General features: G+C 40.3%; 5 protein-coding genes and 1 long non-coding RNA gene across 11 annotated transcripts in view; 5 read left to right on the top strand and 1 right to left on the bottom strand.

The window, feature by feature from the left end:
- kif13a (kinesin family member 13A) overlaps positions 1-5,054 on the top strand; it is a 39,115-nt gene extending 34,061 nt beyond the window's left edge. For all 5 annotated transcript variants that reach the window (XM_012925108.5, XM_012925098.5, XM_012925090.5 and 2 more), the window contains 2 exons: positions 90-1,296; positions 3,464-5,054. In XM_012925108.5, the coding sequence (XP_012780562.2) occupies positions 90-1,296; positions 3,464-3,597 (1,341 nt within the window). In that variant the 3' untranslated portion in view covers positions 3,598-5,054. The remainder of the gene's footprint in view (positions 1-89; positions 1,297-3,463) is intronic.
- Positions 1,237-2,881, bottom strand: LOC111501292 (uncharacterized). Its single transcript, XR_002721462.2, has 3 exons — positions 2,702-2,881; positions 1,611-1,689; positions 1,237-1,315 (listed from the first exon to the last, which is right to left on the bottom strand). It is a non-coding gene; the product is annotated as an uncharacterized LOC111501292 (long non-coding RNA).
- A 2,287-nt stretch (positions 5,055-7,341) lies between the features above and the next one.
- rbm24b (RNA binding motif protein 24b) lies at positions 7,342-12,506 on the top strand. The gene is made up of 4 exons (XM_012925110.5): positions 7,342-7,790; positions 7,904-8,027; positions 8,218-8,272; positions 10,910-12,506. Exons 1-4 carry the CDS (start codon positions 7,623-7,625, stop codon positions 11,268-11,270), a joined length of 708 nt encoding a protein of 235 aa, XP_012780564.1. The 5' UTR covers positions 7,342-7,622; the 3' UTR covers positions 11,271-12,506.
- Positions 12,507-13,391: 885 nt separating this feature from the next.
- On the top strand, positions 13,392-17,634 carry grinab (glutamate receptor, ionotropic, N-methyl D-aspartate-associated protein 1b (glutamate binding)). The gene is made up of 7 exons (XM_004541461.6): positions 13,392-13,582; positions 14,150-14,503; positions 14,575-14,675; positions 14,889-15,089; positions 15,331-15,459; positions 15,556-15,699; positions 16,735-17,634. The coding sequence occupies exons 2-7, from the start codon at positions 14,206-14,208 to the stop codon at positions 16,885-16,887; spliced, it is 1,026 nt and encodes a 341-aa protein (XP_004541518.1). The 5' UTR covers positions 13,392-13,582; positions 14,150-14,205; the 3' UTR covers positions 16,888-17,634.
- An 88-nt stretch (positions 17,635-17,722) lies between these two features.
- Positions 17,723-19,711, top strand: LOC101479572 (speriolin-like protein). Its single transcript, XM_004541460.6, has 4 exons — positions 17,723-17,882; positions 18,754-18,972; positions 19,068-19,192; positions 19,313-19,711. Exons 1-4 carry the CDS (start codon positions 17,723-17,725, stop codon positions 19,643-19,645), a joined length of 837 nt encoding a protein of 278 aa, XP_004541517.1. The 3' UTR covers positions 19,646-19,711.
- A 1,175-nt stretch (positions 19,712-20,886) lies between these two features.
- On the top strand, positions 20,887-26,266 carry smpd5 (sphingomyelin phosphodiesterase 5). 2 transcript variants are annotated; one of them, XM_004541463.6, is made up of 9 exons: positions 20,889-21,115; positions 22,076-22,759; positions 22,904-23,266; positions 23,781-23,856; positions 23,978-24,118; positions 24,215-24,304; positions 24,398-24,461; positions 24,572-24,731; positions 24,917-26,266. In XM_004541463.6, the coding sequence occupies exons 2-9, from the start codon at positions 22,175-22,177 to the stop codon at positions 25,022-25,024; spliced, it is 1,587 nt and encodes a 528-aa protein (XP_004541520.1). In that variant the 5' UTR covers positions 20,889-21,115; positions 22,076-22,174; the 3' UTR covers positions 25,025-26,266. The 2 variants fall into 2 exon arrangements, with proteins under 2 accessions (XP_014267544.1, XP_004541520.1); XM_014412058.4 differs by having other exon boundaries at positions 20,887-21,115; positions 22,076-23,266.
- The last annotated feature ends 1,731 nt before the right edge of the window (positions 26,267-27,997 follow it).

Genomic DNA, 27,997 nt, shown 5'->3' with positions numbered 1-27,997 from the left:
GTAAATAGTCTTCACATAGGCTATACGTGCTGTAACTAACATCAGACCTGGTGTGTCTTTTGTCCCGCTGCTCTTCTTTTGATCGGCAGGACTCTGAAGACGAGGAGACGGATGTGCGCATGGCTCTAAGTCTAAATCGTGGCTCTCAGGACCAAAGCACCTTACAGCCTTACATCCCAGAGGACTTTGCAAACTTTGAGATCTACAACGCCACTCTGGAGAGCCAGGAGGGGTTTCGCTCTGACTTGAAGGGGAGCCGTTGTGGAGGTGGGAGCAGCGAGAGAGAGGTGTCGCGAAGCCCCACGAACAGCAGTTGCACTAGTGGTTACTTTTCACACAGTGCCTCCAATGCCACGCTGTCTGACATGCCTTTCAGTGCCAGTGAGAGCTCTGACCATATCAGCTGCACCTCCAGAGATTCCCATGACCCTCTTGGCTGCCCTGTTGGAAGAGGCGGCACCCGAACCAAAAGTGTTTCTGCGGGGAGTGATGCTCAGCCACGACCTCTTTCGGCAGATGGGGTTCAGGACCTGCTCATCCATTCAGCCTCCTCACCTATCAGTATTCCTAATTGCACTGATAAGCCACAGTCATTCCCTTCACCAAACAACTGTGTACTCAGTACCAGCCAGGAGTTTACTGACTTTAAAGGGGCTGATGACAGCGTTGGTGTAGCTGATTTGGAACATTTTACACAGGGATGGGGGGAGGAGGGGTTGGAGGTTTGTACAAACGAGCAGAAGAAAACAGTCGATGTAGAAACACGTGACACTGACAATCAGCTCACTTCTGATGTCTCTGGTATTCTTAAGACATCTCTTCCCGAAAAGACAATATGCAAATATCCTAATTATGAAAACGCCGTTAGTGTAGGTGTGTCCTGCCCTAACACAACAGTGTTTTGCACTTCAGTCAGAGCCCCAGTCTCCGCCTCTCCAGCCCAAATAAATCTTGCTGCATCGGTCCCACCTCCACAATCGCCATCTCTACTCACATCGTTACCTACAGCCACGTCTTCAGCTCCAGCTCTGCGAGCAGGAGGAGAACCTCCCATTCAGGAGCCAGCCCAAGGGGATCTGCCCCATGGAAGTCCCTGTCCCAGTCCAAATCCCAGCAGCGCCGAGCCCTCTGGAGACTCCAGTGGGGATGAGAGCACTCCTGTTGCTCAGCTTCCTGACTGGATGGCACCTGGTGAGCAGGTGTGGGTGGGGAAGAGGAGAGGAACGGTCCACTATGTGGGAGGGGTGGAGTTTGCCAAGGGGATCTGGATTGGTGTGAAGCTGGACATGGCAGTGGGTGAGTCCATTTAAAACTTCTGTTTGTAGACCCCCAAGAAAAGTAATTATTACAGGAAAGAATGATTCGTTTAAACAGTCTGAATGTTCCATATATCTGATGTCCTGTATTCCTTAGTCAAAAACTTAATGATTAATTTATACATGTTGTCTTTAAGGCTATGCAGTTATTAACAGCAATATAAATATAGTATTTATTAATCCCTTAAATACTGGTGTCAGTCACGGCTAACGCACATGTGGGGCTATGTGGTGAAACAAAATCGCTGTAACCCCCTGTTGACTGTCTATTAGAGGATTAGAAGAGCGACTTACAGGAGAGCGAGGTTTGCTTTTAGTGGTGGGATTGTTAATCCACTCTGACTGGTCCATTAGTGTCAGCAGGCTGTTGTTTCTAGGAAACAAAACAAGAAAACAAAAGCAAAAAAAACCAAACACTTAAGGCCTGTGCACTCAGTGCCAAGCAGGAAAGATCTCAAAGGCTCTGTTAAAGGCTAATGGATAAACATAGTGGAGCATTTAGCAACTGGTATTTCTCTTTGGTCTGTTTTGGAGACAACAAACAGGTGAACACAAACTTCACATGAATGCTAATGATGATTTGGGTTTTCTGGCTGTACAAAACAGGAAACTGTCTGTGCATCCAGTTTATACGTTGTGCTTAAAAATGTATTGATTGGCTGAGATAAGTCAAAACTAACGAGTTAGTACATTAGATAGATACGTCAAAATTTTGAGATAATAACCTGAAAAGTTTGCCTTGAGGATGGCAAAAAATATTTCTTTTTAAATAGCAGAAACAAGCTTTCGTAGTTTTCCATATCAATCTCATAAGGGATCTCATACTTTTGAGGGGGTTTCTGTTGCCCCCAAGTGGTATACAAGAGGAAAAGCAGGGGGGGAAAAGGTGTCTTAGTTTTGATGTGTTGTAGTCATCACAGACTGACTCATAGTTTAGAAAATGAGTCAGACTGTGACAAACAGCAATAAATCTGTGACCCCAGGGCAGTTTCCACTTAATATACTGTACGTATCATATAACATGTGGGTTTTTTTCTGTGTGCTACCCTGTTACTAATAAAGCTGAAACACAGCGTGAATGTTAGTAAAACAGGACACAGAAATTAGTAAATCCCTATATTTAAAAGAAAAAAGCACAAATACATTCTATATTCTATAAAATTCTATAAAAATTGCACATTTTGCTTTTGATGCCAGTAAAAAAAAGCCAAAGTTTTGTGGGGGTTTTTTTTTTTTTTTTTTTTTTTTGCAAAGCAGGCAAATACTGTAGTAATACAAACTGTGTATAAATTACAGGGAACTAAACCTGACTGAGAGAGGAAGAAAAAAAATAAAAAGGAAGCTAAACAAACATCACATTCCAGTAAAGGCAACACAATACATACTGTTGACTCATATATCATCCCGGAAAATGCAGAGGCGATTAGGTAATGAAGAAATGGGTCCCAGGTCCGGTAGAATAAAAAGGGTTTATCCTTTAATGGTGCAGAAGAGCTTCAGATAGAAAGAGTAGGACACCTGTCAGTGATCCACTAGACCAAGATAGATTTCCAAGCACAGCGGAGCAGAACGTGCCAAAAGGTCTCTGTAGTGAAAATAGGCCATTACATTAAACTGTTGAACAATTGTGATCCAAACCTGCTGGACACAGTGCCAGCAGCAGACAGACGTGTAGAACGAAGCATTTAATACAAAGCTCAGGAACACATTTTTAAAAAGTCATGACATCAAAATGTGTTTTATGTCCATACTTGATATAAGATTTCAGCTGCTCAACAGTCCAGCCTTCATTTCACAATGTGTCAAATGCTCTGAGAGAGTAGCAGGTCTGGACTGCAGAGGTGCTACTTTGCACTTTTTTTTATTAAGGATCCCTGCAGTTGCATGTGCAGATTCTTCTTCATCTTCTTCTTCTTTCGGATCCTAATCCACATATTTTTTTTCCTGAAAGACCGCTTTCTGGAAATGTTTTGCTGGCATCAAGTTTAAAATGACTTTTTTTTTCTGAAAGGCTTAAAAAGTCTTTTTTATTCTGATTTTATTTACATTTTACTTGTTTTGTAAAACGTGTTTGTAAGAGAAGTCTACATTAAAAGTGATTAGAAGTGAGCCATAACTCCTCTAATAAGTTATGCCTCATCCTATAGGTAAGCACAATGGGACAGTCCAGGGCAGGGTGTACTTCCGCTGTCCCCCAGGCCACGGCGTGTTTGTGAAGCCATCTCGTCTCACCAGAGGACCACCCTCCATGGACACTGAACCGCAGACTCTGATCAGATAGGACCCAAAGAAGGACGCATTTTCCGGGGAGTTGCAGGGATCTGAGCGTGGTCCTCAGATCCTCTTCGGCCTCCCTTCGTATTATCTTTTTGACCACTCAATTCTCTGAGCTGAAGGAGTCTGTGCTGTCTGAAAGCATATCTTACCTGTGCATTTAATGAAGGTATATCCTAATTATTGTTCACTGACAACAACAAAAAAAATCACTATGCACATATCTTAGTTTTCTATATGGTGATATTTTTATAGAAAACTTTAATCTGGGAGTCTTTATACAATATTACCCACATACTTTTTGTTACATTGGTTCTGAACACTACCGTATTTTTGTAAGGCAATGCACTCCAGCCACCCCACCCCCCCCACCCCCCCCAGCTCCCCCTAGGCTCATAATGGAGTAATCTGGGATATGAAGATTAAGAATGTACTACTGTTAATAAACATTGATATTTACATCAATATGAAATATCAGGGCTAACCAAAGAACTTCGGTTCCATATCTGCTGTTATGAGTTACATGTTATTTTTCTAATGTGCGTATGTGGACGTATTTGCTACAAATCGATGTGTCCAATTAAAGCTTAGTGCCATATCTCTAGGAGTAATGCCACATACCCTGAGCATAAGACGAATCTGCAAACCCGAGTTGCAGTTAGAAATGTTGCTGTTGACGTACTGTAACACTGTGGAGGAAATAATCCCCATCCATCCAGCACGAAACTGTTGGTGTTCGAATGCTTGCACTGGAAAGGATTCTTGGAGAGTTTGTTGACTGTCTTCCACGATGGACTGATGAAATATTTGCAACCGATGAACTGTGTGTCAACACTAGATGTACAAAGCAGCTAGGTTTTGTCTGAGGCTGGTTATACTGATGCCTTATTGCCCTGTTTCTATAAAAAGAGGCACATAAGTCCCAAAATACTCAGTAGTTATAACCATAGCTGTATGGATCAGAACCTGTATGTATATTTTGAAACCCACAAGTATTCAAAATGCCATCCTGCCTTGCTGACTGACTGATTGAATGCCTTTTTAGCGGATGTCCATCTCCATTTTACATGCTAACAGACTGATGAGTGATGCTACATCTTAAAAGGTACTCAATAACTCAGTTTTTCACATGGAGGATTGAATAAAGGGGCGATGGACAGCATCGGGTTAGAGAAAATTAGCTTAGGTATGAAGAAGAGTTTCCTACAAACGTGTGTTTTATCAAAGCAGTGAACTGTGGAACTGACTAGAAATAGGTAAATATTCAAGCTGTAATTGCAAGTAAAAGAAAGAAACCCAAGAACCTTACTTTAAAGAAGAGAACAAAGCTGCTCTCCCTAAAAAGGAGTTGTAAATAGAAATGTATTTGAACATACACTATTATAATGTACAGAATTGTATTTATAATGTATCTTGAATTGTTTAATTGGTACAAAATGTTCTAGAATAGAACATTTACAATCAGTGTATGTGTTGACTCTTCATTCTGCTCATGCATGCTAACCTAGTGTATTTACCTAACTAGTATATGCAAGTAAATTTGAAATTCAGGATTCAGATGCAGGAAAAAAGAAAAAACAAGAAGTTACTTTTAACCACTGCATTTATCTAATGTAGCGATACCTTCAGGCTGACAAACCTGTTTCCTGGATGTATATATATACATATATTAAAATGTAGTCTAATATTAACTTCTTTTTTTTTTCAATTAAAAAAAGTCTGGTGATAATGTAGGATTAGCCAGCAGTTTGTGTTTTTAGTTCCGTCCTATGCTGGGATGTAGTGCAGTTTTAATATTTGGAATAGGAAACAGCAACAGTATACAGCAATTTACGTCCTTGCAAAAAGAAAGTTTTCACAGGACTCTATGCAGTTCAGTGAAAATCTAAATGCACCCTATGATTCAGTAGCTCTTAGAACTACCTACATTGACTCTACATTACTTTGGTAATGAGAAGGAGTTCATGGCCAACTCAATGACTGCAAGATGCCCAAGTCCTGTGGCTGTAAACAAACCCAAATAACCATTCCTCCACCACCCTTGTTCACGGTGGGAATGATGTGTTTGCGCCAATAGTCTGTGACTGATTTTGACCAAACACAGCATTATTCAAAAGAACACACTAGTGTCCCGAAGTCTTGTTGTATCTTTAGTTACAACTTTGTAAACATAAGCTGTGCTGCCATGTTCTTTTTAGAGAGAAGATGCTTTCTCCTGGCAACCCTTCCGAATTCTTCTTCCTAATTTCTAATTTTACTGCCATGAATTTTAACATTTAACATCCTAACTGAGGCCTGTAGAGTCTGAGATGTAGCTCTTTGGTTTTTTGCAGTTTCCCAGAGTGTTGCATGGTCTGACCTTGGGGTGAATTTGCTCACTCTCTGGTTAAGACCGTGGCGTTGTGTCAACACACATCTGATTGTTCACACACACCTGTGAATGATCTGTTAATCAAGTTAATCAATTACCCTCTTAATTACTATGGAAGCAGTGAGGGTGTACTTTGTTTGAAAACTTTCTTTTTCATATAACTGCACTGTTTTGAGATCTAAATAAGAATGCTATGTCTAAGGTGTACAGGAGAAGATAGCATACGGGTAATGAATTTACAATAATCTCATGTTTTTAAAAAAAAAAAACTTTCAAATGATGTTATAATAGAACACATTTTACTTTAAGATGTGCAGCATGTGTGAAATATCGCCAGGGACAATATAAACATCCTGGAAACAGGAATAAGTACGTTGCCCCCTTAAAATGATGAAGCCCTTTAATAGTTTTAAATCTTTCCAGCCTGTCTGTAGCCAGTGGTGTCATGTTTGAGGTGCTTTTAACCTACAGTTATGGTAGTCTGTTTACATACACTCATCACAGGCATGAGTGTCATGGTAATTTGGGGCTTTTAAGGATTTGTTTAAACTGTTCTTTTTCCAGGGTGGAATGATTTTTACAGCATACATATTTAACTATTTTAAACTGGACGCACAAGTTTGAATTTATTTTTGATTCTCTCAAATCTGAAACTTCATGGGCCTTGGCAAAGTTAAAAGACAAAAGTTATTAAAAGATTTAAGTAAGCATATGTAATTATTTGAGTGTGTATATATATATATATATATATATATATATATATATATATTTTTATTTTTTTTTTTATTTTTTATTTTTTTTTTTTTTTATTTTTTTTTTTTTACCCTGTGTGGATTAGAGAAAATCCAAAAGAAGTTCAAACTTGTGCACCCAATTCTTGTTTTCTTCATTAAAGATGTATGCTGTGCAATAACTCCACCCTGGAAAAAAAAAAAAGTTCATGGAAGTTATTAAAAGCCCCAAATTACGACGGGTCATGCTCACTTCTAACCACAACTGTAAAGTAACTTCCCCAAATTGTTCCCCAAACAAACAAAAAACAAACTATTTTTAAAAGTGTCTATTATATCCGGATATTGATGATTGATTCTGTTTATTTCCAATAGGAGGAGGTGCTATAGGGAAAAAAAAAACACAAAAAAACAGCTTATACTACAGTAAACTAAGACGATAGTAAAGAATACATTATTTGAGCAAGATTTTCAGCTTTTTTTTTTGCACTTTCATTATGAACTTATTAAATTACACCCCAGCAAGTGCTGTGCACCCACGGACTGCACGAGTTTCCGGGGAGAACTGACATTCCTAACATGCTATTATTTCCCAGTCAACCCTAACTTATATATGAACATACATGGTCGAAGTAACTGAGTAACTTTATTCAGCTCTACGCTGCGTGCCCTTGTGACAGTTTCAGCAGTTGTGCGACAGTAGGGAGCCTGAACACGGTGTGGTGGTCTGGATCTGGGTGGAGTTAAGGATCCGTGTCACGCACACTGACAACTGGGAAGCACACACACAACAAACAGGTGTCTTCCTCCTCTTTCAGACGCACAGTCACACTTTCGGGGGGCCTCCTGTCCGCACACTGAACGCTCCTCTTTCCTTTATCTAACTTTTAAAACTCCCCGGAAATCATTTTGAAACACAGCTTTCACACAATGCACGCGGCACAGAAAGACACCACCTTCACCAAGATCTTTGTGGGAGGTCTTCCTTATCACACAACCGACTCAAGTCTGAGAAAATACTTCGAGGTGTTTGGAGAAATCGAAGAGGCCGTTGTTATCACTGACCGGCAGACGGGCAAATCCAGAGGTTATGGATTCGTAAGTAAATCTTGTAATTATATAACGATTCGGTCAGCTGAACAAGTCAAGTAGAATGCGCTGTTTCGCGTGCAGGAGTATAATCTCATGGAAAACGCGTTGTCCTAATTTAGGTGACCATGGCAGACCGGGCCTCTGCCGACCGAGCCTGCAAGGACCCCAACCCCATAATAGATGGAAGGAAAGCCAATGTGAACCTGGCGTATCTTGGGGCCAAACCCAGGGTCATTCAGCCAGGTGAGGGACTGGACCTCAGTTTTGTTTTTATTTTCTTTTACAATCGAATATAAAAAGAACTAAACTAAATTAAGCTAATTAAAGTTTATGGAAACAAATCTAAGAAAACTTGTAGGTATTTTTCTTCCTGGGTTATTTTTATTTTAAAGATTTTAAACAAATGTTTCACAATGGTCTGTATCAACTCCAGGCTTTGCATTTGGTGTGCCTCAGATCCATCCAGCATTCATCCAGAGACCTTACGGGTATGTGAAGCTACATTTTGTTTCTGTCACAAAAATCTGTCTCTATTAGAAATGCCCTTGACTATATTTTTTTCATTATTATTGTTTTAAACGTGTATTTATTATTGCCTCCATCTGTTTCACCCTGACTGATGACATGTGAGTGTACATGTGTGCCCCTCTGCTTGAGGTTGATTGTGAAGGAAGTGAGCGTTTGTCCCCAGCCACTGCAGGACTTGTCTTCATGTTGTCTATTTCTCTCTGATCTGACAGGGTCGGTAACGGTTAAAATAGCTGATGAAGTGACATGATGATTTGAGGAATAGCTGAGTCTGCATTGGGCAGAGCGCTAAAGTGTTACCTGTATACTCTGACATACACAAACGAACAGAAATGGTGACTAGATGCATGGAAATCTTCTCCTGTTGTTGTTTTCTTTGATGATTTTTTTTTTTTCAGTTTTCCATAGTACATAGATTGGTGTGTGCCTTGTTTTCAGTATGATGTGGCGTTCAGCTTAACTGTGTGCTTACTTCTACTTGCAGTGGGGGGTGTGGGGCGTTCAGAAGGGGATTTTTTCATACAGACTTTTCCAGTCATCATAGGGAGTTATAACTCTGCGATGGGGTGTTGATTCTTTTTCCCGTTTTAATGATTGTGCTTTAGCCTGTGTTTTTATTTATTTATTCCTGGTTTCTGGTTAACATGAAGTTCACTGTGTTTTGTTGTCAAAAGGGGTTGGGGTTGACGATCACTCAGTGTGTTAATTTCAAATTCAATCCCCGGCAACAAAACAAACACTGGCTTGCATGTGGGAGTTCATTTTCTGTTTCCTTACCCATGATGCTGTGTTTTGTTTTGTTTTTTTGTTTTTTTTATTGGGTTTTTTTTTTTTTTTTTTTCAATTAACCTACTGCTTTCATTTGTAGCTTACATCTACAGGTACATATACTGAACATTTTCTTTCTGATCAGTCACAAATATTCAGTGGGTTTTTTTTGCCATCACTCAAGTGGTGTGTATGAGTGTGTTCGATTGCCTCCCTCTTTGCAGAAAGGCTGTGCTTTGGTGAAGTAAGTTATTTTTTTAACAAAAAGGTTTCAAATTAAAGCTGGATCACTCTGCTGAAATTTTAGCGTTATGAATTCATTATTTTAGCTGTGACACATGAGTTTAGGTGTGCTCATATAGTCCCTGCAATATAGGGTGAAGACAAGAGCTCTTAGCTCATCTCTTAGGCAGCAGCTGTTGGCTACAGTGATCCGCATGGCCTCTCAAATTCAGATGGAAAAAAGGGAGTCACTCAGCAGCGCTGTTAATAATGTATGGCAGAGACGGAGCCGCTCGGCTGCGGACGACAGGTGGGACGAGCCATGCGCCCATGAGGCGTTTTGGTTATGTGCTGGGGATTACCCATGTGCCCTGGTGATTTACAATGCACCTTTATTTAGCTCTCCACTTGCAGGACGACAAAACCTCCATGCCCTCCTTTCAGTAGTCACACTTAAAGTCAGCTGTGACCTTTACAGCATTTAAACACTTTGTAGTAAAACCAAGTTGCGTCACAAAGCGAGGATACCAGCGTGATGGCTTCTGTCTTGTCAAGTTGAAAGCTGTTAAAGTAATTAGACGGGTCACGCTCAAAAATAAGCATTGGGAGTTTTCTGGAATCGATGTGCCTCTATAAGACAAAAGAGTTAGCCTTTGTTTCGCCTCCCATTTTCACTTATCAGTGGGGACACCTTCAGTCTGATCGTAGTGAGGTGTAGGCAGTTGTTGAGGAGAGCTCTGCCATGTGTCACTGAAGGAGAAGATCAGCTTGTCCTTTTGCGATGACAAGAGGAGCAAAAATAGCATGCAGCCAGCCTCCCTTGTCACTCAAGTTGGCCGTGCGTGTGTATTTGCGCGGGGTGGTGGTATGTCTGGAAGGGTAGAAGAGGTGCACGTGTCAGTGGATAAATATACTTTACACCTGCTCCTCGGTGTATTTGGTTAGCGTGACTCTGACAGAAGTTTAAAGTGGAGGCAAGTTTACCCAGATACAAAGGTTGTATGTTTCCATCATCATCAAATGGAGATGTCCCTTTATTACACAGTCTTGTTTATTTATTTTTCAAACAGCCATCTGCACAACATGATACAGCTAAGCACCTACTTTTGATAAGATGCTGTATGGTTACTTTAACAGCTACGTGCAAAACAGTCATTTTTTTCTTTTTCTTTTGCGTTTAAGGACCTATTAACATGTGTGGGCATGCTTGTATGTGTGGTGTTGGTGTTGCAGTATGTGGGCAGAACCATGTCCATTTCTCGAACTGATATGTTGTGTTTTTGCGATAAGCTCGCATTTTGTCAAATATGGTTTTCAGTGAAGCGTTGGGGTGCAGAGCTTGGCTATGTCTTCTTTTAATGCCTCACTGTGTTTCAGATTCGGGTGCTTTTTGAAATTTAAAGCTACGCTTGTGTTTCTTTGTGGTTTTTGCTGCTTTTTAACGTTTCATTTCTAGGTAGGGTTTTTATTTTTTCCGTTAATGAATGGATTTGCTGTGTTCTGAGGACTGGACTGACATATTTGGCACCTGCTTTTCAGTTTTCCAGCGTTGGAAAGATGACTGACTGTGGCTCTGTTCTGACCCTGTGCATCTTTGTGTCCTACAGGATCCCAGCTCATTATGTCTTCCCTCAAGCCTTTGTCCAACCCAGCGTGGTGATCCCTCATGTACAACCGTCTGCAGCTACAGCAACAGCTGCCGCTGCCACTTCCCCATACCTTGACTATACTGGAGCAGCTTATGCCCAGTACTCTGCAGCTGCTGCGACTGCTGCTGCTGCAGCTGCTGCCTATGAGCAGTATCCGTACGCAGCTTCACCAGCACCGACGAGCTACATGACTACAGCGGGGTATGGGTACGCTGTCCAGCAGCCGCTTGCCACCGCTGCCACCCCAGGAGCAGCAGCAGCTGCTGCGGCCTTCAGTCAGTATCAGCCTCAGCAGCTCCAGACAGATCGCATGCAGTAAAACCTTTAAGACTACCTTACAGAAAGAAAAGAAGGGGAGGTGAGCTCTTTCCACGAAGAGGGTGAAGGGAGGAGATGCAGACAGATTGAGGCTGATTTAAAAAGAAAAGAAAGGTTGTCACTTCCAGGTTTTAACTAAGCAGAACCTCTACCAAAGAGCGAGAAGACAATGTTGAGACAAGTGAGGAATGTATATTTTATTCAAGTGAGATCAGTATTGGATATAAATGAATATTTAATATTTATTCAGCAGTAAAAAATTTGTCAGGTTAACTGAAGTTGACTCACTGGACATCAAGACAGCTGTTGCTGAGTTTTGTATATATGTTGCAGGGGTAAGTCCAAAGTGCATTCATGTCTTATGATCAGATTTCTTCCACGCTAATTTAAAAATCAGCGATAACACCTGGCGACAGTATGTTACACCTTCATGCAGTTCTCAGTATTGAAATAGTTTCGGACCATTTTTTTTCTTTTTGTTTCACAAAGCTATCCAGGCACTGATGGAAACGTCAGTGTTTATTAAGACTTTTTATATATATATACACATATATATTATTGTTTGGAGTGAGGTAGATTAGAGACCCTTGGGAAAAGAAATCCCTTTTAAAAAGTATTTTTTTCTGCGGTACATAAGACAAAATGCTCTGGTGACAGCTGAAGCTGGTAAAAGCACTCGCGCGTCTTCCCTTTTAATCACTCAAGTATGTTCAGCTAAAGGGAAGAAACGCTGTTGAATGTGAATCTTTCATTTTCATAAAATGTTTCATCGTGTGTTTAAATTATGCTATTTATGTATTTATTATGGAGCCTTACAGCAATAAACCCTTTGTTTTCATATGTTAGTATAAAAGTCTACTGTGGAACATGTCCATGTGTGCTGCTGCATTTCTCATGATCAAGAGCATATGATGGATGTGAACGCTAGGCTTTGCAAAGCTGTCGTCTGTATAAAGAACAAATGATGAGTGGAAAGGTAGCAGTAACTTTAAAGTGTTTCTTTTTTTCTATACTGTTCTGTTGTTTTTATGTTGTCTAATAGATTAATAGCTCTTTAATGTCACTTTTGATACTTGACTAATTTGATAACTGAGAGGCTGTTTTTAAAATTGATCACATTTTATGTCTTTTGACATTAAAGGTTTTCTGATGCAAGAGCAACAGCTGTTGACCTTGTAATGCATGACTCAACTATACAGATATTTTATTTGGGAAATAAATCAAAATTTACCTTCAACTGTTTCTGTGTTCTTGTTTAATTGTTTGGCAGTATGAAAGAAGATTCTCCAGGTTTCTAAAAGGACGTTTAAAGCTGTTCTTTGGATGTTGGCTGCCTTTTGCTCTGTTCTCCATCAAGATGACTGTGTTTTAGGGATAGCTGTAAACACTCGCTGTTATCTCTCTCTCCTGACCTCTTCCATTCATACCGATGATGATTTGAACCCAAAACCTTCACCTTTGGATTCATCACTCCATAAAATGTGTCCTCACTCATGTTCAGGGCTGACAATCCTTAAGAATGGCGTCTTGACAGCCACCTTCCTCTGAGACCATTTTTGATGAGGCTTCAGTGAACAGCAGATGGAACCGCTTATAGGTCAGGTTCTGTGTCAGATCTAATAAACGATTTTTCTCTAATATCTCTCGGTTTTTCTTACCAAAGCTGCTGCCTCCTGACACCTGCTGGTTAATGTGAGTATTGCACACCATTGAGTCGTGACACCTTGAGCTCTGTGGTTATGTTTTCCCACGAACGCCTGTCTCACATCGAGCACATTACTTTCAATTTTACTCACACGTTGGGCGGAGCTGAAGGCCAGCGGCACTGCCAGGCCTGACGCATTCAAGCCATATCAAAATTATACCAATGACATAGGGGGCGAAATCTTCTCTTACAAAAATGCTGGTTAATCACGTGAAAGTTAAGCGAACATGACCTGACGTCGGTCAAAGTAACTCATTTAAAATAAATTTAAACATGGCTTAGTTGATATCGAGTTTTGGTGTTTATGTGACGTATTTAAAAAAAAAAAAAAAAAAAAAATATATATATATATATATAGCCAGTGTCCTATCAGAAAACTTTCTATCTTTACGGAAAGAAAAAGCTCGCAAATCATTGCGGTGAGAACATCGGTATCACCTGTCCCATTTCTCCCATGTTTCGTGAACGCATTCCGTCTGTCGAGCGCGTTAAGAGGAAGTCGTTCTTTAGCAATCACAGTGCCTTAAAATTCAAAAAACCTGCAAAACGACACCCACAAATGATTCAAAGGGAAGCCATTTGGAACTGAAACGTTTCTTCCCAGCACTGTGAGTAGCATTTAGAGACTTCAGCTATCATAACTGTTGATCTCTGCTTCCTTTCGCCTGCCTTTTTTTTTTTTTTTTAGAAAAACATGTCTATATTATGTTAATCAATTTAACAGAAAAAAAACTCACATGCTAATTCGTTCTTTGTCAGAAATATGACATGTATTCCCATGTCTTATTTTAATTCAGAGGGCAGAATACGTGAGCTAAAGGGTGGTTTCGTGGATGAAAGTCAGATTTGTGGCCTATTTCTTTTATCCTGTAAACCTCGCGATTCTCGGGATGTTTCAAACGGTGCCGATTCTTTTCTTTTTTTTTTCGACCCTGGTGTCAAGTGAGCTCCACATGTGGACTCGTGCTAGCGGCAGAAGCACTGACAATATGTACAGTGGTTACAAAACGCTTGTTTTAATTGAGATATCGGTGTTTGTGGGAAAACAATAGGTACCGGAAGTAACCGCTTCCACGTGACTTCTGTATCGCTGCGTGTGTATGTGTATACTCGCTGCCAACATTATCTGTCAAGTAGCATATTTGTTGTTCTTCTTTGTATTTTATGCTTTTCAGAGGTTATCTCGTATCCCTGCGCACCGGACGGTATCTGCTCCTGATCTAAGGCGGAGATGACTACCGAGAAGACTGAATACACTCCCGTGGTGGTGGGAGCATCTCAGCCACCTCTCCCCGGGCAGCCAGCATTTCCCGTTGCCTTTGGCACGAACGTGCCGGGTCCAAGTACGCTCGAGGGCCACGTACCTGGTGCTGGTGTCCATCCCTTCCCTCCACCGACTGCGTTTGCACCCGGTGTCCCGGGAGATTTCGGAATGGCCGTGAACCCCAACCAAGGACAGTCAGGATTCGCCAACCCATCATATCCTGCATATCCTCCACCAGCATATGGCTTTAATGAAAATATCGCAGGTGGGTGTTTGAAACACTGCCACTTTTTTTTTTCTTTTAACTTTGTTCTCAGTTTGTCATTGCCATTGCAGGAGAAGTTTTCCATAATGAGGATCCACCAGCTTTTCATGAGAATCAAGAGTTTGATTTTGGATTGGATAACAAGACCATACGACGAGCGTTTATACGAAAGGTAAGAAGATGCTTCGGTTATTTTGAGCCACATATATTTGTAATATTTTCATCAAGTATCTTTGAAATAATCAGCAGGGTTATGTTACTTAAAGCTGAAACAAATGACTAAAACTAATATTTCCTACTTGGTAGGGTCAAACAGATACTTCAGTACAAACAAGATATTTACCTTGTTTATTATTTACAAATGTGTGTTCACTTTTCCCTACAGGTATTCTTGGTGTTAACCGCTCAGCTCATGGTGACATTCGCATTCGTGGCTGTTTTCACCTTTGTGGAACAGGTCAAGGTGTTTGTAGCGGCGAACATGTGGACATATTTGGTGTCCTACATTGTGTTCTTTGTGTCCATTTGCGTGATCAGCTGCTGTGGAAATGTTCGTCGTAGACACCCTTGGAACCTGGTTGCACTGGTAAGCCAGGGGGTGTTTTCGTCACTGTGTAGATTTTGGGGAAGGAAATCCTACTTGCACTTATGTAACTCCTTCTTTCAAAAACTGAGTTGGTTAATTTATAAGAAGTCGAGGGGTCGGGCAGCTTTTGTCCTAAAGTGTTGACATTTTGTACTTGAGGTTTACAGTAAAAAGTTGTGTAACTGTAAAATCATCTGTGATTTATCTGCCCGCTGATGTACTGTGCTTGTCTTCTTTACAGTCCATTTTGACTCTAAGTATGTCCTACATGGTGGGAATGATCGCCAGCTTCCATGAAACCGATTCGGTGATCATGGCTGTGGGCATCACAGCAATTGTGTGCTTCACGGTGGTCATCTTCTCTCTGCAGGTTTGTACCTGTAGATCTCTGCCTCTGGTCTACATGTCGAGTGCGTTAATCATTCTTCAATATGTAAATAATCATAGGTTTTTCTTCTTCCAACAGACCAAGTATGACTTTACTTCCTGTTACGGGGTACTTTTCGTCTGTTTAATTGTCTTGATTGTCTTTGGCTTCCTCTGCATCTTCATCCGTGACAAAATCCTGCATATTGTCTATGCTGGACTGGGAGCATTACTCTTCACCTGTGTAAGTCCTTAAACAAACTTGTCACTACTGCTAGGTCGGATTTGTGCGAAATTTTGTGTTGGTGCTTTTATTTTGTGATGCTGTAACCTAATCTAAATTGGTCACACATCAAAACAACAGTAATCAGCTGACATTTGTTTAGGGTCTTTCTTTAGAGTTCAGGGTTTATTCGTGTACCTTGTGGCTGGATTTCATACAGATGCTTTTCACAGAAGTCTGGTCAGTGGTTATAAGAAGGAGCAGACAGTCACAGAAAATAAGGAAGAAAGAAATGAACAAGACAGACTTTAAGAAACACCTGTCTTCAACCCAGACTTGCCACAGCACCCCAGGCAGCATTAAAGATGTAAACATTCGGTGTGACAGCAGTGTTTGTTTTCAGAAACATTACCATCACAGAACAGCTTTTTAATAATTAAAGGACTACACTCACCAGACACTGTTAGCTGTACCAGGCTAGATCCCGTTTTGCTCTCAGAACTCTAATTCTACATGGCAGGATGGATCCATGCTTTTTTATAATTTACACCAAATTCTGACCTTGCACCCGGTGTGGTCTTCTGCTGCTGTAGCCTATCTGCCAAGGTTCCACCCATTCTGGTGCTCATTTTAGCTGTAGCTACATATTCCTGCCTTGTTATTGGCTAATTAGATATTTGCTTTAACAAGCAGTTAAACCAGTATACCCAGTGAAGTGACTGGTGAGTGTACATTTAAACGAATGGCATGTTGAGTCTGGTCGGAAAGGGAATAAAGTGAAAGTGAATAACAGAGTGGTGGTTTCGCAGAGACACATTATTGAAGCTTTAAAGGTTATTTGAATGTTCATCTGGACAAGCAAAATGAAACCAACCTATCTCCGTAGCTTGATAGTGGCGCTAACTGTAATTTGGATAACGGAAACTGGAACTAATGTTGCACCACACATGAACAGAAGTCAGATCTTTATATATAAATTTTACTTTTTTTTTCTTCTTTTTTTTCCTGTTATTTATTGGTGAAAATCTTTGACTGTATTAAATTTGTGTGTTGCAGTTCTTGGCTGTGGACACTCAGATGCTTCTTGGCAACAAGGAACTGGCCCTGAGTCCCGAGGAATACGTCTTTGCTGCTCTAAACCTGTACACAGACATCATCAACATCTTCCTCTACATTCTCGCCATCATTGGCAGAGCCAGAGGAGGCTGAGCAAAGGGAGCGACAATCAAAACTGTTTTCTGTTCAAACACAGAAGCGAATTCTGATAATGTTGATTTTTGCTTTGCTTTGTAGTGTGTATTCGTTACATAGTTGAAGATTGCTTTTGCTTCACCCAGTAAATGTAGTTTTTGTATGATGCTATGTAGTGTAAGTAGGACCACATAGCCTCCAGCTTAGAGATTGCTACAGTTTTCTGCAGTATATGTACAAAACTTGTATTTTGGTTTAGAAAATTGTATCCTATGCCAAACAAAACCATTAAAAAGGACAAAGGTTTGCCAAAATGATCCCAAGGTTTTTTCTTTTTGTTTTGGTGGGTTTTTTTTGTTTGTTTTTTTTTACCAGGAGGAGTTTTAATTAGCCAGAAGAGTGCTTTGTTGATATCTAGTCTCATTAGCATGTGGACTTTGGGATTGTTTTGTCAAATTTTTGTTTGCTGGGATCAAAAGTGAATCTTTAATGCTTAACCTAAAAAAAACCAGCAGAAATAAGGGCTAAAATGTGCAGTAGATGAAACCGTAACTGCAGCCAAACCTAAATATAAATGTATGCGACTCCATGACAGCTAGGCAAGATTAATCCAATGATGAAACCTTTTAAAAAGTGATGAATTAATGGTCATTCCTTCATGTATCGAGGAAACTTAAAATCTTGATGCGCTCTCTCTTTCTCTCTCTCTTTCTCTCTCTCTCTTTCTCTGTTTTCATTGAACTAAAAGAATCCTGTCAAAGTCAACTGCTGCCAGAGTTCTGTTGTCATTTGAATTGATACAGTTTTGTTTTGGGGGCAGTTTGCGGCTTAGCTGTGAAACTAAGACCCTCCAATGAATCTGGAGCAAACTGCTGTGGCCTTGCGGTTAAAAAATGACCAGCTCAGGCAGGACAATGATCAGCTGAAGTCGATATTAAGTGTGGTCAAAGAAAACATAGACCTCAGAGCTAGGATGGAGAGCTTCAACAAAGACACTCTGGAGGAATTAACAGGTATTGTGGTTTTCTTTGCCACCAGGTGGTGGCATCAGTGTTGACTTCTGACTGGCTTTGCTTAGAAATCTATATTTTTTACTTTAAACAAGTAATGTTATGTCTACGTGATGTATAGTAAAGTGTAAGCATTTATAAATATATTTTTTCTGTATTTTATTAATCGTCCTTAATATGTAGATCCAGCATTTTAAAAAACAACACTTCGTAGTAGAATAAATGGACCCAGGCTATTTTAAAGAAAAATAGCCTGGGTCCAATCACTTTGTCCTCAATCTCTCTGTATTAATGACTAATAAATATTATTTTCAGTGTACATTAAAGTATTTTCAAGTTAATTGTTTGAATGGCATTGCCCCGTTCTTTGAAGCGTACAAAGGCTAGCGAGGGCAACAATAGATCCTTGGTAAATGCATGTGCAGCATAATGACAATTGCTTTTATTTAATTTAATTTATAGAGGCGTATTTGTTATCCTGCATATTACGAGCAACATGCTTTTCAGGCATCTGTGGTTAAAAAAAGAGTGGTTCAAATACAGTACGATAATATAAAGTACTAGAGAGATAAAAGGGGTAATTTAAGTCAAATTGGGTTATAAAATGGGACATTTTGGGGGGAATGTCATTACAGACACACACTCTCTAATCCTTCGGTTAATCCATACTTTAAAATCAGGTCTATGCCATGGGGTCAACCAGCTCAGAAGGACTGAAACAAGTGTGATGGGGTTACGCCTCCACTCTGGAGTTACAATCAAAGAAAAGCTTTTGCAATAATCACTGGTTTATTAGACAACTTTCACTGTGCACATACCTCTGATTTTCTGCTTGTTATTAATGACGAATAACAAGGCCGTTGTTTTTTATCAGTTTGCTCCATCTCAGGAACAGAACCATTAACTCAGTGGCAGCGCACCTTTGATGAGAAACAATTCAGAAAAGACTTGCAACAAACCAAACCCAAATGGGAACATCGATCTTCGTCTCCCATCGACTTCAAGTCTTTCATCCAAAGCTCTCTGCATACAGACGCAGATGAGACAGCTGAGCGTCACAGCCGCAGAACTGATGTTCTTCTTGACAGCAAGGGTGATTGTTACTTCAAATGTAGAAAATGTTTGAGCTGTAATTGCACTGTTGACACTCTAAGAAAGGAATAATTCATTTTTATTATCTATCTTCAGCCCCAAACAGGCTTCTTGGAGAGATTTGCTATCAGCTGGATAGGAGAATTCTCTCCTACATCTTCCAGGGTCACACGAGGCTCTATGGTTTCATAATGGCCAATATACCAAACAAGATCATAGAGGTAAGAATTATCACAATGATATAATGAGGAGCTCAATTTAATTAGTACAAATGTGTCTGTTGAGGAGTTTCCTGTTTAATATGGCAGTGCTCATATTCACCTTTTATTTACTCATTACAGGTTAGCACACATCCACTGACAGGGAAGGTGGACCAAGGCTATCAGCTTCATCTCACTCAGAGGCATGCAGAGCTCGTGGAAAGGCTGAGCCAGCGTGGGTATAAAGAAGCACTTCACCCTCCTTTTACTGAGTTCATTGTGAACACCTACGGGATCCTAACGGAAAGGCCAAGTGAACACAGCACACAGGAAATGGACTACAATAATCCAGACTTCCTGAAGAAGGTGATAATGACCACTGCACCTAGAAAGCTTCACAAGGACCTGCTGGTTGTGCTCACTTGCCTCTGCATGATGGCAGAAATGGACAGAAAGCCACTTCTTTTTTGGTAGCTCCAGATCCAAATTTGGCTTTGCACCATCCTGAAGCTGGAATAAATGATTCGACATAGCAAATAATGTGTGTCTATGATTTTGTGCTTAATGAAAAATGTCTGCCATTTGATAGAGAAACCCAAAAATGAAACTCACAATTGCACATGTGTTTAGTCATTTCAACAACACCAATCAGCCAGCTTTATTTAACCAGAAAAACAATGAAGTATCCAGGGGGTTTAAAACTGTCACACACAAATAAGAAGCACAGCTTGATGACAGATGTCTTAACAGTAATTTGATTTCAGCCAATATTCAGTGCAGTGTGGACTGCTATGGTATCCCCAACATTGGGGATCATGAGATACAGCATCAGGAAGTTTTCGTGGACCTAACTTTAAAGAGGTGATACTACAAAATGGCCGATATAGGTCTAATGCAATCTGGAGTTCTGTTTCCTCGCTTTGTTTCACATGTGAAGTAATCTGTTATTCTACAGTACTTTCTAAAATCTCAAGGCACCCCTCATTTTTGCTTGCAGTGACGTTCTTGTCATTTTTAAATAGTCCTGAAAAATAACTTTTCGGGATTTCTGAGGATCTATCAAAGTTTTTCTTTGCACATTGGCTGCTTCCTCAGCCTGATTAAGTCAGACGAATTTGTTTGTTTGCTTGTCTGTTAAACCACGTGAGACGACACAGTTTGACATAAAATAGTGTTTCTGCACCTAAAAGGTGATTTACAAAGAGCTGTTGTTACCATGTTGTGCAGTTCGTCCCTAATAAATACATAAATGAATGAATAAATAAGAGGAAATTGGATAAGTTTAGGACAAAGGGAGAAGGGAGTCTAAAATCTATCTACAGCAGATGAACAGTATCTAAAAGTTACGTTAGGGTTGACACAAGACTTTTGCACAGTACTGTATATGCTATGCATTTTTAAAAACTGAAATTGAAGCAGGACAGTTGCTGGCTCCGCAGTATGTAGTTTAGTTTGTCGTCAAGTAGGACTTTATAATTTTACTTTTATTATCGGAAAGTTTCATTTGTTACGTTAAGTCATATTTACGTCACTAACAATAAGTAAATATACTTAAAACAATTCAAGAAAAAAACACATGTATGGAAAATAAACAGCACAGTGACTTAGAAATATCAAATTCAATGGAGTTTTTCATTTGGCGAACAACAGCAGCTGATGCTGTAGGTCGCCCCAGGTGAGGTCACGTGCCATACGGGGCAGACACCATGACAACTCTGTAGGGGTGTGGCTTAATAACGTGACACACACCGAGCAATAAGAGCAATATGGTTTTATGTATGTTCAAAAGGACTGCTTTACTAATGTTATTATCTGCTTTCAAGCTAGACCGTACGTGTTTTCTACCGAGCATGTGCGAACAATACAAAGAAATGAAATAAACATTTCAACCGACTGCTCGTTGTGTGGGTTCATCAGACGGACTGTGCCAGTTTACATGCTAAGGTAAGTAGACGTGTGACTTCCACGTTAGCTGGTGTTTTAACATCAAGGGTGTATAATGATAAACGACATGTAAAGAGAAGTGTTAGCATTTACTGAGAAAAAGATTGTGGGAATTCAAAAGTATGAATTTGAGAAGTGAAACGGTTAGCTTAAGCTTACTTGCAGATGGCCGATGAAGAGAGAACGTGTTATTCAGCTACATTTACCTGTACAAGTATGTTGCGAGCAGTGGCACAGAGATCTCTTGCTGATTAAGAGGCTAGATGATGATTTAAGTTACGTTAGCCTGTGTTTGTGTAACCTAGTTTTATTCCGTGATTTTTTTTAATAGTTAGGAATGTTAATCGAAAGTCAGAAATGGTCCTCAACCTTTGAACGCACCACCCTGGGGGTCCATTGTTAAGCAGTGTTTGTAGTATGATCTGGATTTTCACTGTGAATTAAATGCATCACCAGTTCATATTGCTACAGTTAACGCCCTGATAGAGAATATGCTCGCCTTGGATCGATATAATTGTATGTATGTGCTTTTCAAACGACAAAAAGCAGCAGTACAAGGTTTGAACAAGATAAACATTTGTACTGTTTTACTTTACATAAACTCATGGGCCTTAGATGGTGTGTTAGATCTGTAAAGACACAAAGGTGTGGTGCTCAAGGCAAATTTTCACTGAAGCCTTACTCTGCCTTTAGTTAAATAAAAACTCTACAGATGGTGACAGCTGGATAATGTCAAGGCTGTTTCAAGCATGTTTTTTTTTCTCTTCTTTTAAAAGCAATCATTATGCATTGCGTAAACAATGAGTAAGCTGTCTGTTGTTTCCTGTGCATTTGATTATACTGCCTTCAGTTCTGTGCAGATGCCAGTTGCTTCATGCTTTCCAGAAATGCATGTACGGGCATGAAGTCGTAAAGCAGGTTATTCCATGAGAACGATTATTTCTTTTTTTCTTGTTTCAGTGTCCAGTGGATCCCATGAAGAGGAGACGCTGCACAGGAATGAGGCCAGGCCGAGAAGCTCTGACGTTGTTGATTGTTGTTTAGAGACTGTAAATCAACATGGCCCTGCAGGCTTCTGCCTTTCCTAATGGCTTTGTTGCAGGCATCCATGCTGTGGGATGGGCTTTTATCGTGCCATGTTTCTGGTTTCTTGATCGCCTCATTGCTGTGTGCAAGTCCACCACTCTGGAGCAAAGTCAGCGGCTGGAACAGGAATGCTATCTTCGCCCCCTCGAGGTCTTTTTTGGCTCCATTACCTTCTTTATTCTTTTTCTCGCTACTGCCCCTTTGGCTTTTCTTGGCTTTCTGCTTTGGGCACCTCTTCAGGCCTGCCGCAGGCCATTTAGCTACCACAGAGAGATACCATCCTTACCAGAGAAGGCAACAAACAAGGGCTTTGAGCTGACTGGTAAGGCGTCATTTGTCTTTGCTTCAGCCAACCTTTGTCTGCTGCCTGACAGCCTGGCTCGCTTTAACAACTTGGCTAACACTCAACGTAGGGCAACTGCTATTGGCCAATGCATTGTGCAGGGCATATCTCGCCCTAATATCCGGATATTAGTTGATTCCCCCAGCAGCTGTGGTACTCTCAGCCCCTCCAGCAGCATTCTTCCCACAGTGAACTCACCTACATACGGGGCTACAGTAAGTCAACATCCTGACCCAGCTGAAATGCATGATCTAAATCTAAATTCTAACATAGATTGTGTACCCACTGATGATACAGAAGAGCCTTTGAATGAGTCCACCTTTCCCCTCCTCAATTCCAACCGTAACTCTAACCAACAGGACCAATCAAGTCAGCAAAATCCCCGAGCTTTGAGCTCTCAGGGACTCCGCCAGCAGAGTGATGTACCCTGGGAGATATCGCCACTGTTTCCAGCCAACGTCGACATACTGTGCCTTGAAGAAGTGTTTGATAAGAGGGCTGCACGGAAGCTCACCAATATATTGAAGCTTGAATTTGGACACATACTGTATGATATAGGTGTGTATGCATGCCAGCCACCATGCAGATGTTCTTCTTTTAAGTTCTTCAACAGTGGGCTCTTCCTCGCCAGCCGATTCCCTGTCCTCGAGGCCCAGTACCACTGCTTTCCAAACAGCCGAGGAGAGGATGCACTGGCTGCCAAGGGTCTGCTTTCTGTTAAGGTGCATTGCTTAACGTCCCCCTCTTTAATCTGTCTTTTCTTTTTTTCCCTTTTTTTTTTTTTGTTTTTGTTTTGAAATCTTCAGATCTGCTAGTTTTGGATGCTTGCACGTCATCGTATAGGGATAAATTGTGTTCAACGTTTCATTTTAGAAGTATGCTTTCATATTTATGGACAGGAAGTGGAAATTTCATCAGAGCTTAGCTGATCTGAGATAAAGAACTGAAACTGTGAGCAAAATTCGTGACACCTCAAAAAGTTTAGAAGTCAGTTTAGGTCCATTAGTTAACTTTATGATGTGGAAATATGTGATATAAAGTAGTGGATGCATGCATAATAAGGAGGGTCATCTTATGAAGTTACAGACATTTTTAGTGAGGTATTGAGTGTTGATTTCATTGGACTTTGTTGCTTTTATGTAAAATAGAATTAATACTTGGGCTTTTGTATCAGTTTGAATAAACAGAAAATATGATGCCATGATTGTTTTTTTTTGTTTTTGTTTTAATTTCTAGGTGCTTATTGGGAAGAACCAGAAACAGAAGAGAGTGGTTGGCTATTTTAACTGCACACACCTTCATGCACCAGAGGGTAGGTCCCAATTTCTGATTTGGCTTAATTAAACAAATTATAAAATCTTTTCATATTTAAATTTTTTTATTTTTTTATTTTAAGTTGTGTTTAGGAGACCCTCTGTGTAATCCTATTTCAGGTGAAGGGGAAATTCGTTGTATCCAGTTAGAAATGGTAACTAAGTGGATCGCGGAATTTCAAGCTGCCAACAAACAACCTGATGAGGATGTTGTTTTTGATGTACTCTGTGGAGATTTCAACTTTGACAACTGCTCACCTGGTGTGTTGCTGTCTCATGCAAGACTTTATTCTGTTAATATTTTTCCTTTTTGTTAATATTGTGTTTTTAACCAGTTTTTAAAATGTATTCATCTAGATGATCGTCAGGAACAGAGTCACTCTGTTTTTGAGGAATACAAAGACCCTTGCAGGGCCGGACCTGGAAAGGAGAAGCCCTGGGTCACCGGTTTGTACTATTTATTCCCTGTAGCACTTCATAGTTTGACTATATGACAAATTTCAACAAAGATTAGAGAATTTTTATGGTTTGTTTTTGAAGGTACTCTGCTGGAACAGCCCACATTGTATGAAGAAGATGTAAACACCCCAGAAAATCTACAGAGGTACTTTTGCCACTTTTGTTGTTTTCAGGAAAACTAAATTTCTGATAAGAAATCCTTACACACTGTTTATGGTTACAGCAACCTGCCCTGTCTTTTTCATGCTCTTGTAGGACTTTGGAGAGTGAGGATCTGAGAAAGAGGTTTATCGCTCCTCCTGTACCTAAGGCGGACTTTCCGTTGGTGTACCCTGAAACTGACCAGCCGTGGATCGGACGACGGATCGACTATATCCTGTACCGCGAAAGCTCCATTTCGAAGCAGTGCCGAACAGTATGTGCCTCTCTTATTTCCCTGTGTTCAGTCCCCAGTCTTTTCATTTGCTCATTTGTGTTTGAAATGTTTATATCTGTAGATCATTCAGAAAATATTTGCAAATTGCAGAACTACTGACAGCCTCCTCATTTAGAAGAATAATTTATCATTAGAAAATGCATAAAATCTTTTTTTCCATTTAGGAAATTGAAGAGGTGACCTTTATAACTCAGCTGGCTGGGCTTACGGACCATATTCCTGTGGGACTCAAACTGAATGTGGTTATGGACTCAGACTCTGCTGATGAATGAGGACTCATTCAAACAACAGTACAAATGCACAAAAAAAGTGCACTGCTTTACTCTGTACAGGTACAAGAGTGTTTTGACTATATACTTGAATTTGTAATTTTAATGACCAAGGAGATTATACCTCAGGTGAACTTTATACATTTTTATAGCATAAAGGTTTTATAATCGATGCATTTTATATATCAGGGGTTGTTCAGGCCAGAGGTGTTGATTTTATAAAACAGTAGCATTCTCCTGTCATAGCTTCCTACCAAAATAAATGCAAATAATGAATTTTATACCTTTCTTTCTGACAACATTTAAGAGGTGCATTTTTTTACTTGTCCTTCTGACACAGCAGACAATAGTACTGTTGTGACTGTCATCCAGCTGCTAGACAAAATGTTGACAGCACACAATTATGATTATAATGAACAAAAGTTTCAACAAACAGTTCATTAGTAAGTAGCAGTTTTGTTTTCTTATATACACAACCATGCCAGTCTTACAGTTCATCAAAGTAGCAGAGGCTTTGAAGAAAGTAAATACGAAATAAAAAGCCAGAGTGATTTAAATGTTGCTGGAAACTGAACTTGAACTTGAAATTAAGGAAATAATGAATATAACCTCAACTCCAATTTAAGAGCTGCAACATTTGATGAGATGCAACAATAAAATATGGCAGGTGAATTGATATGTACAATTAGATGTTCTTCTGGAAAACCTTGAGTCCTGGCATTCATGTGGATGTGATTGTGACGCACACCACTCACCAAAACAGTGATGCTCACATTCACTTCAAAGGCACCTCCAGACGGCGGGGCAGGACAATACACTTCATTTGAGACTTGCTCAGAAGAATAGACCAAGCTGTTGATCCCACCTGCAAAGTCTGCAGATCTAAATGCAATTGCATGTCCACTGGATATAAAGGAACAGCCAAACATCACAAGACATCCCCAGAGTTCCTGTGTCCATTCCCCGAATGGGTCAGCTGGTTTAATGGGTCAGGTTTTCATCATATCTTAAAGAAGGAAGTGTATATGCTTCAGTTAGTGGTTTTTAGATCTGGACAAATGTAACAAATTAAATCAGGGGTTCCTCAGTTGTCTGTTCTTGGACTATTACTCTTTAGCTTTTACATGTTCCAGCATAAAATATCCTATTCAGATGATACACAGTTGTAGTCATCATTTTCCTCCAATGATCTAACCCTTGTTTGCAAATTAATGGAGCAATAAATGATCATAGTATCTGCTGTCATCATTTTCAACATTATTTTAGAACTGAACAGAGACGAGGCAAATATTTGTTGTTGCTCAAAAAGGTCAGAGAACATTTGTTCATATTTATCATTCATTTCTCGGAAACACAATGAGCAAGTCTGGTTTGATAACTGGTTTGTTCACTAGATGGGCTTTCTATTACTTTAAAGTGCATATTCAAAATGAGGAATGTTTTACCTCAACCTGACTGTGAGAAATTGGTCCATGCATTCATATCACGCAGGTTAGACTATTTGAATGCTCAATTTGCATCAGTGGGACAACTTCAGCTTATTCAGAAAGCAACAGGCAGAGTCCTTATGCATACAGTCAGGTCCATAAATATTGGGACATCGACACAATTCTAACATTTTTGGCTCTATACACAACCACAATGGATTCCAAATGAAACAAACAATATGTGCTTTAACTGCAGACTGTCAGCTTTTATTTGAGGGTATTTATATCCAAATCAGGTGAACGGTGTAGGAATTACAACAGCTTGCATATGTGCCTCCCACTTGTTAAGGGACCAAAAGTAATGGGACTATTGGCTTCTCAGCTGTTCCATGGCCAGGTGTGTTATTCGCTCATTATCCCAATTACAATGAGCAGATAAAAGGTCCAGAGTTCATTTCAAGTGTGCTATTTGCATTTGGAACCTGTTGTCAACTGTCAAGATGATATCCAAAGAGCTGTCACTATCAGTGAAGCAAGCGATAATTAGGCTGAAAAAACAAAACAAACCCATCAGAGAGATAGCAAAAACATTAGGCGTGGCCAAAACAACTGTTTGGAACATTTTCAAAAAGAAGGAACACGCCGGTGAGCTCAGCAACACCAAAAGACTAGGAAGACCACGGAAAACAACTGTGGTGGATGACCGAAGAGTCCTTCCCCTGGTGAAGAAAACACCCTTCACAACAGTTGGCCAGATCAAGAACACTCTCCATGAGGTAGGTGTATGTGTGTCAAAGTCAACAATCAAGAGAAGACTCCACCAGTGTGAATACAGAGGGTTCACCACAAGATGTAAACCATTGGTGAGCCCCAAAAACAGGAAGGCCAGATTAGAGTTTGCCAAACGATGTCTAAAAAAAGCCTTTACAGTTCTGGAACAACATCCTGTGGACAGATGAGACCAAGATCAACTTGTACCAGAGTGATGGGAAGAGAAGAGTATGGAGAAGGAAAGGAACTGCTCATGATCCTAAGCACCTTATCAGTGAAGCATGGTGGTGGAAGTGTCATGCGTAGGCATGTATGCCTGCCAGTGGAACTGGTTCTCTTGTGTTTATTGGTGATGTGACTGCTGACAAAAGCTGCACGATGAATTCTGAAGTCACTGGACAGCACTTCACAGTGCAGATGGACAATGACCCAAAGCATACTGCAAAAGCAACCAAAGAGTTTTTGAAGGGAAAGAAGTGGACTTTTTTTTGCAATAGCTAAGTCAATCACCTGACCTGAATCTGATTGAGCATGTCTTTCACTTGCTGAAGATGAAACTGAAGGGAAAATGCCCCAAGAACAAGCAGGAACTGAAGACTGTTGCAGTAGAGGCCTGGCAGAGCATCGCCAGGGATGAAACCCAGCGTCTAGTGATGTCTGTGTTCCAGACTTCAGGCTGTGATTGACTGCAAAGGATTTGCAACCAAGTATTAAAAAGTGAAAGTTTGATTTATGGTTCTTATTCTATCCCATTACTTTTGGTCCCTTAACAAGTGGG

This window comes from Maylandia zebra, linkage group LG11 (assembly GCF_041146795.1).
Source record: "Maylandia zebra isolate NMK-2024a linkage group LG11, Mzebra_GT3a, whole genome shotgun sequence".
NCBI lineage: Eukaryota > Metazoa > Chordata > Actinopteri > Cichliformes > Cichlidae > Maylandia > Maylandia zebra.
The sequence above is the reverse complement of the archived record's forward strand: the minus strand, read 5'-3'. Positions and strand labels throughout refer to the sequence as shown.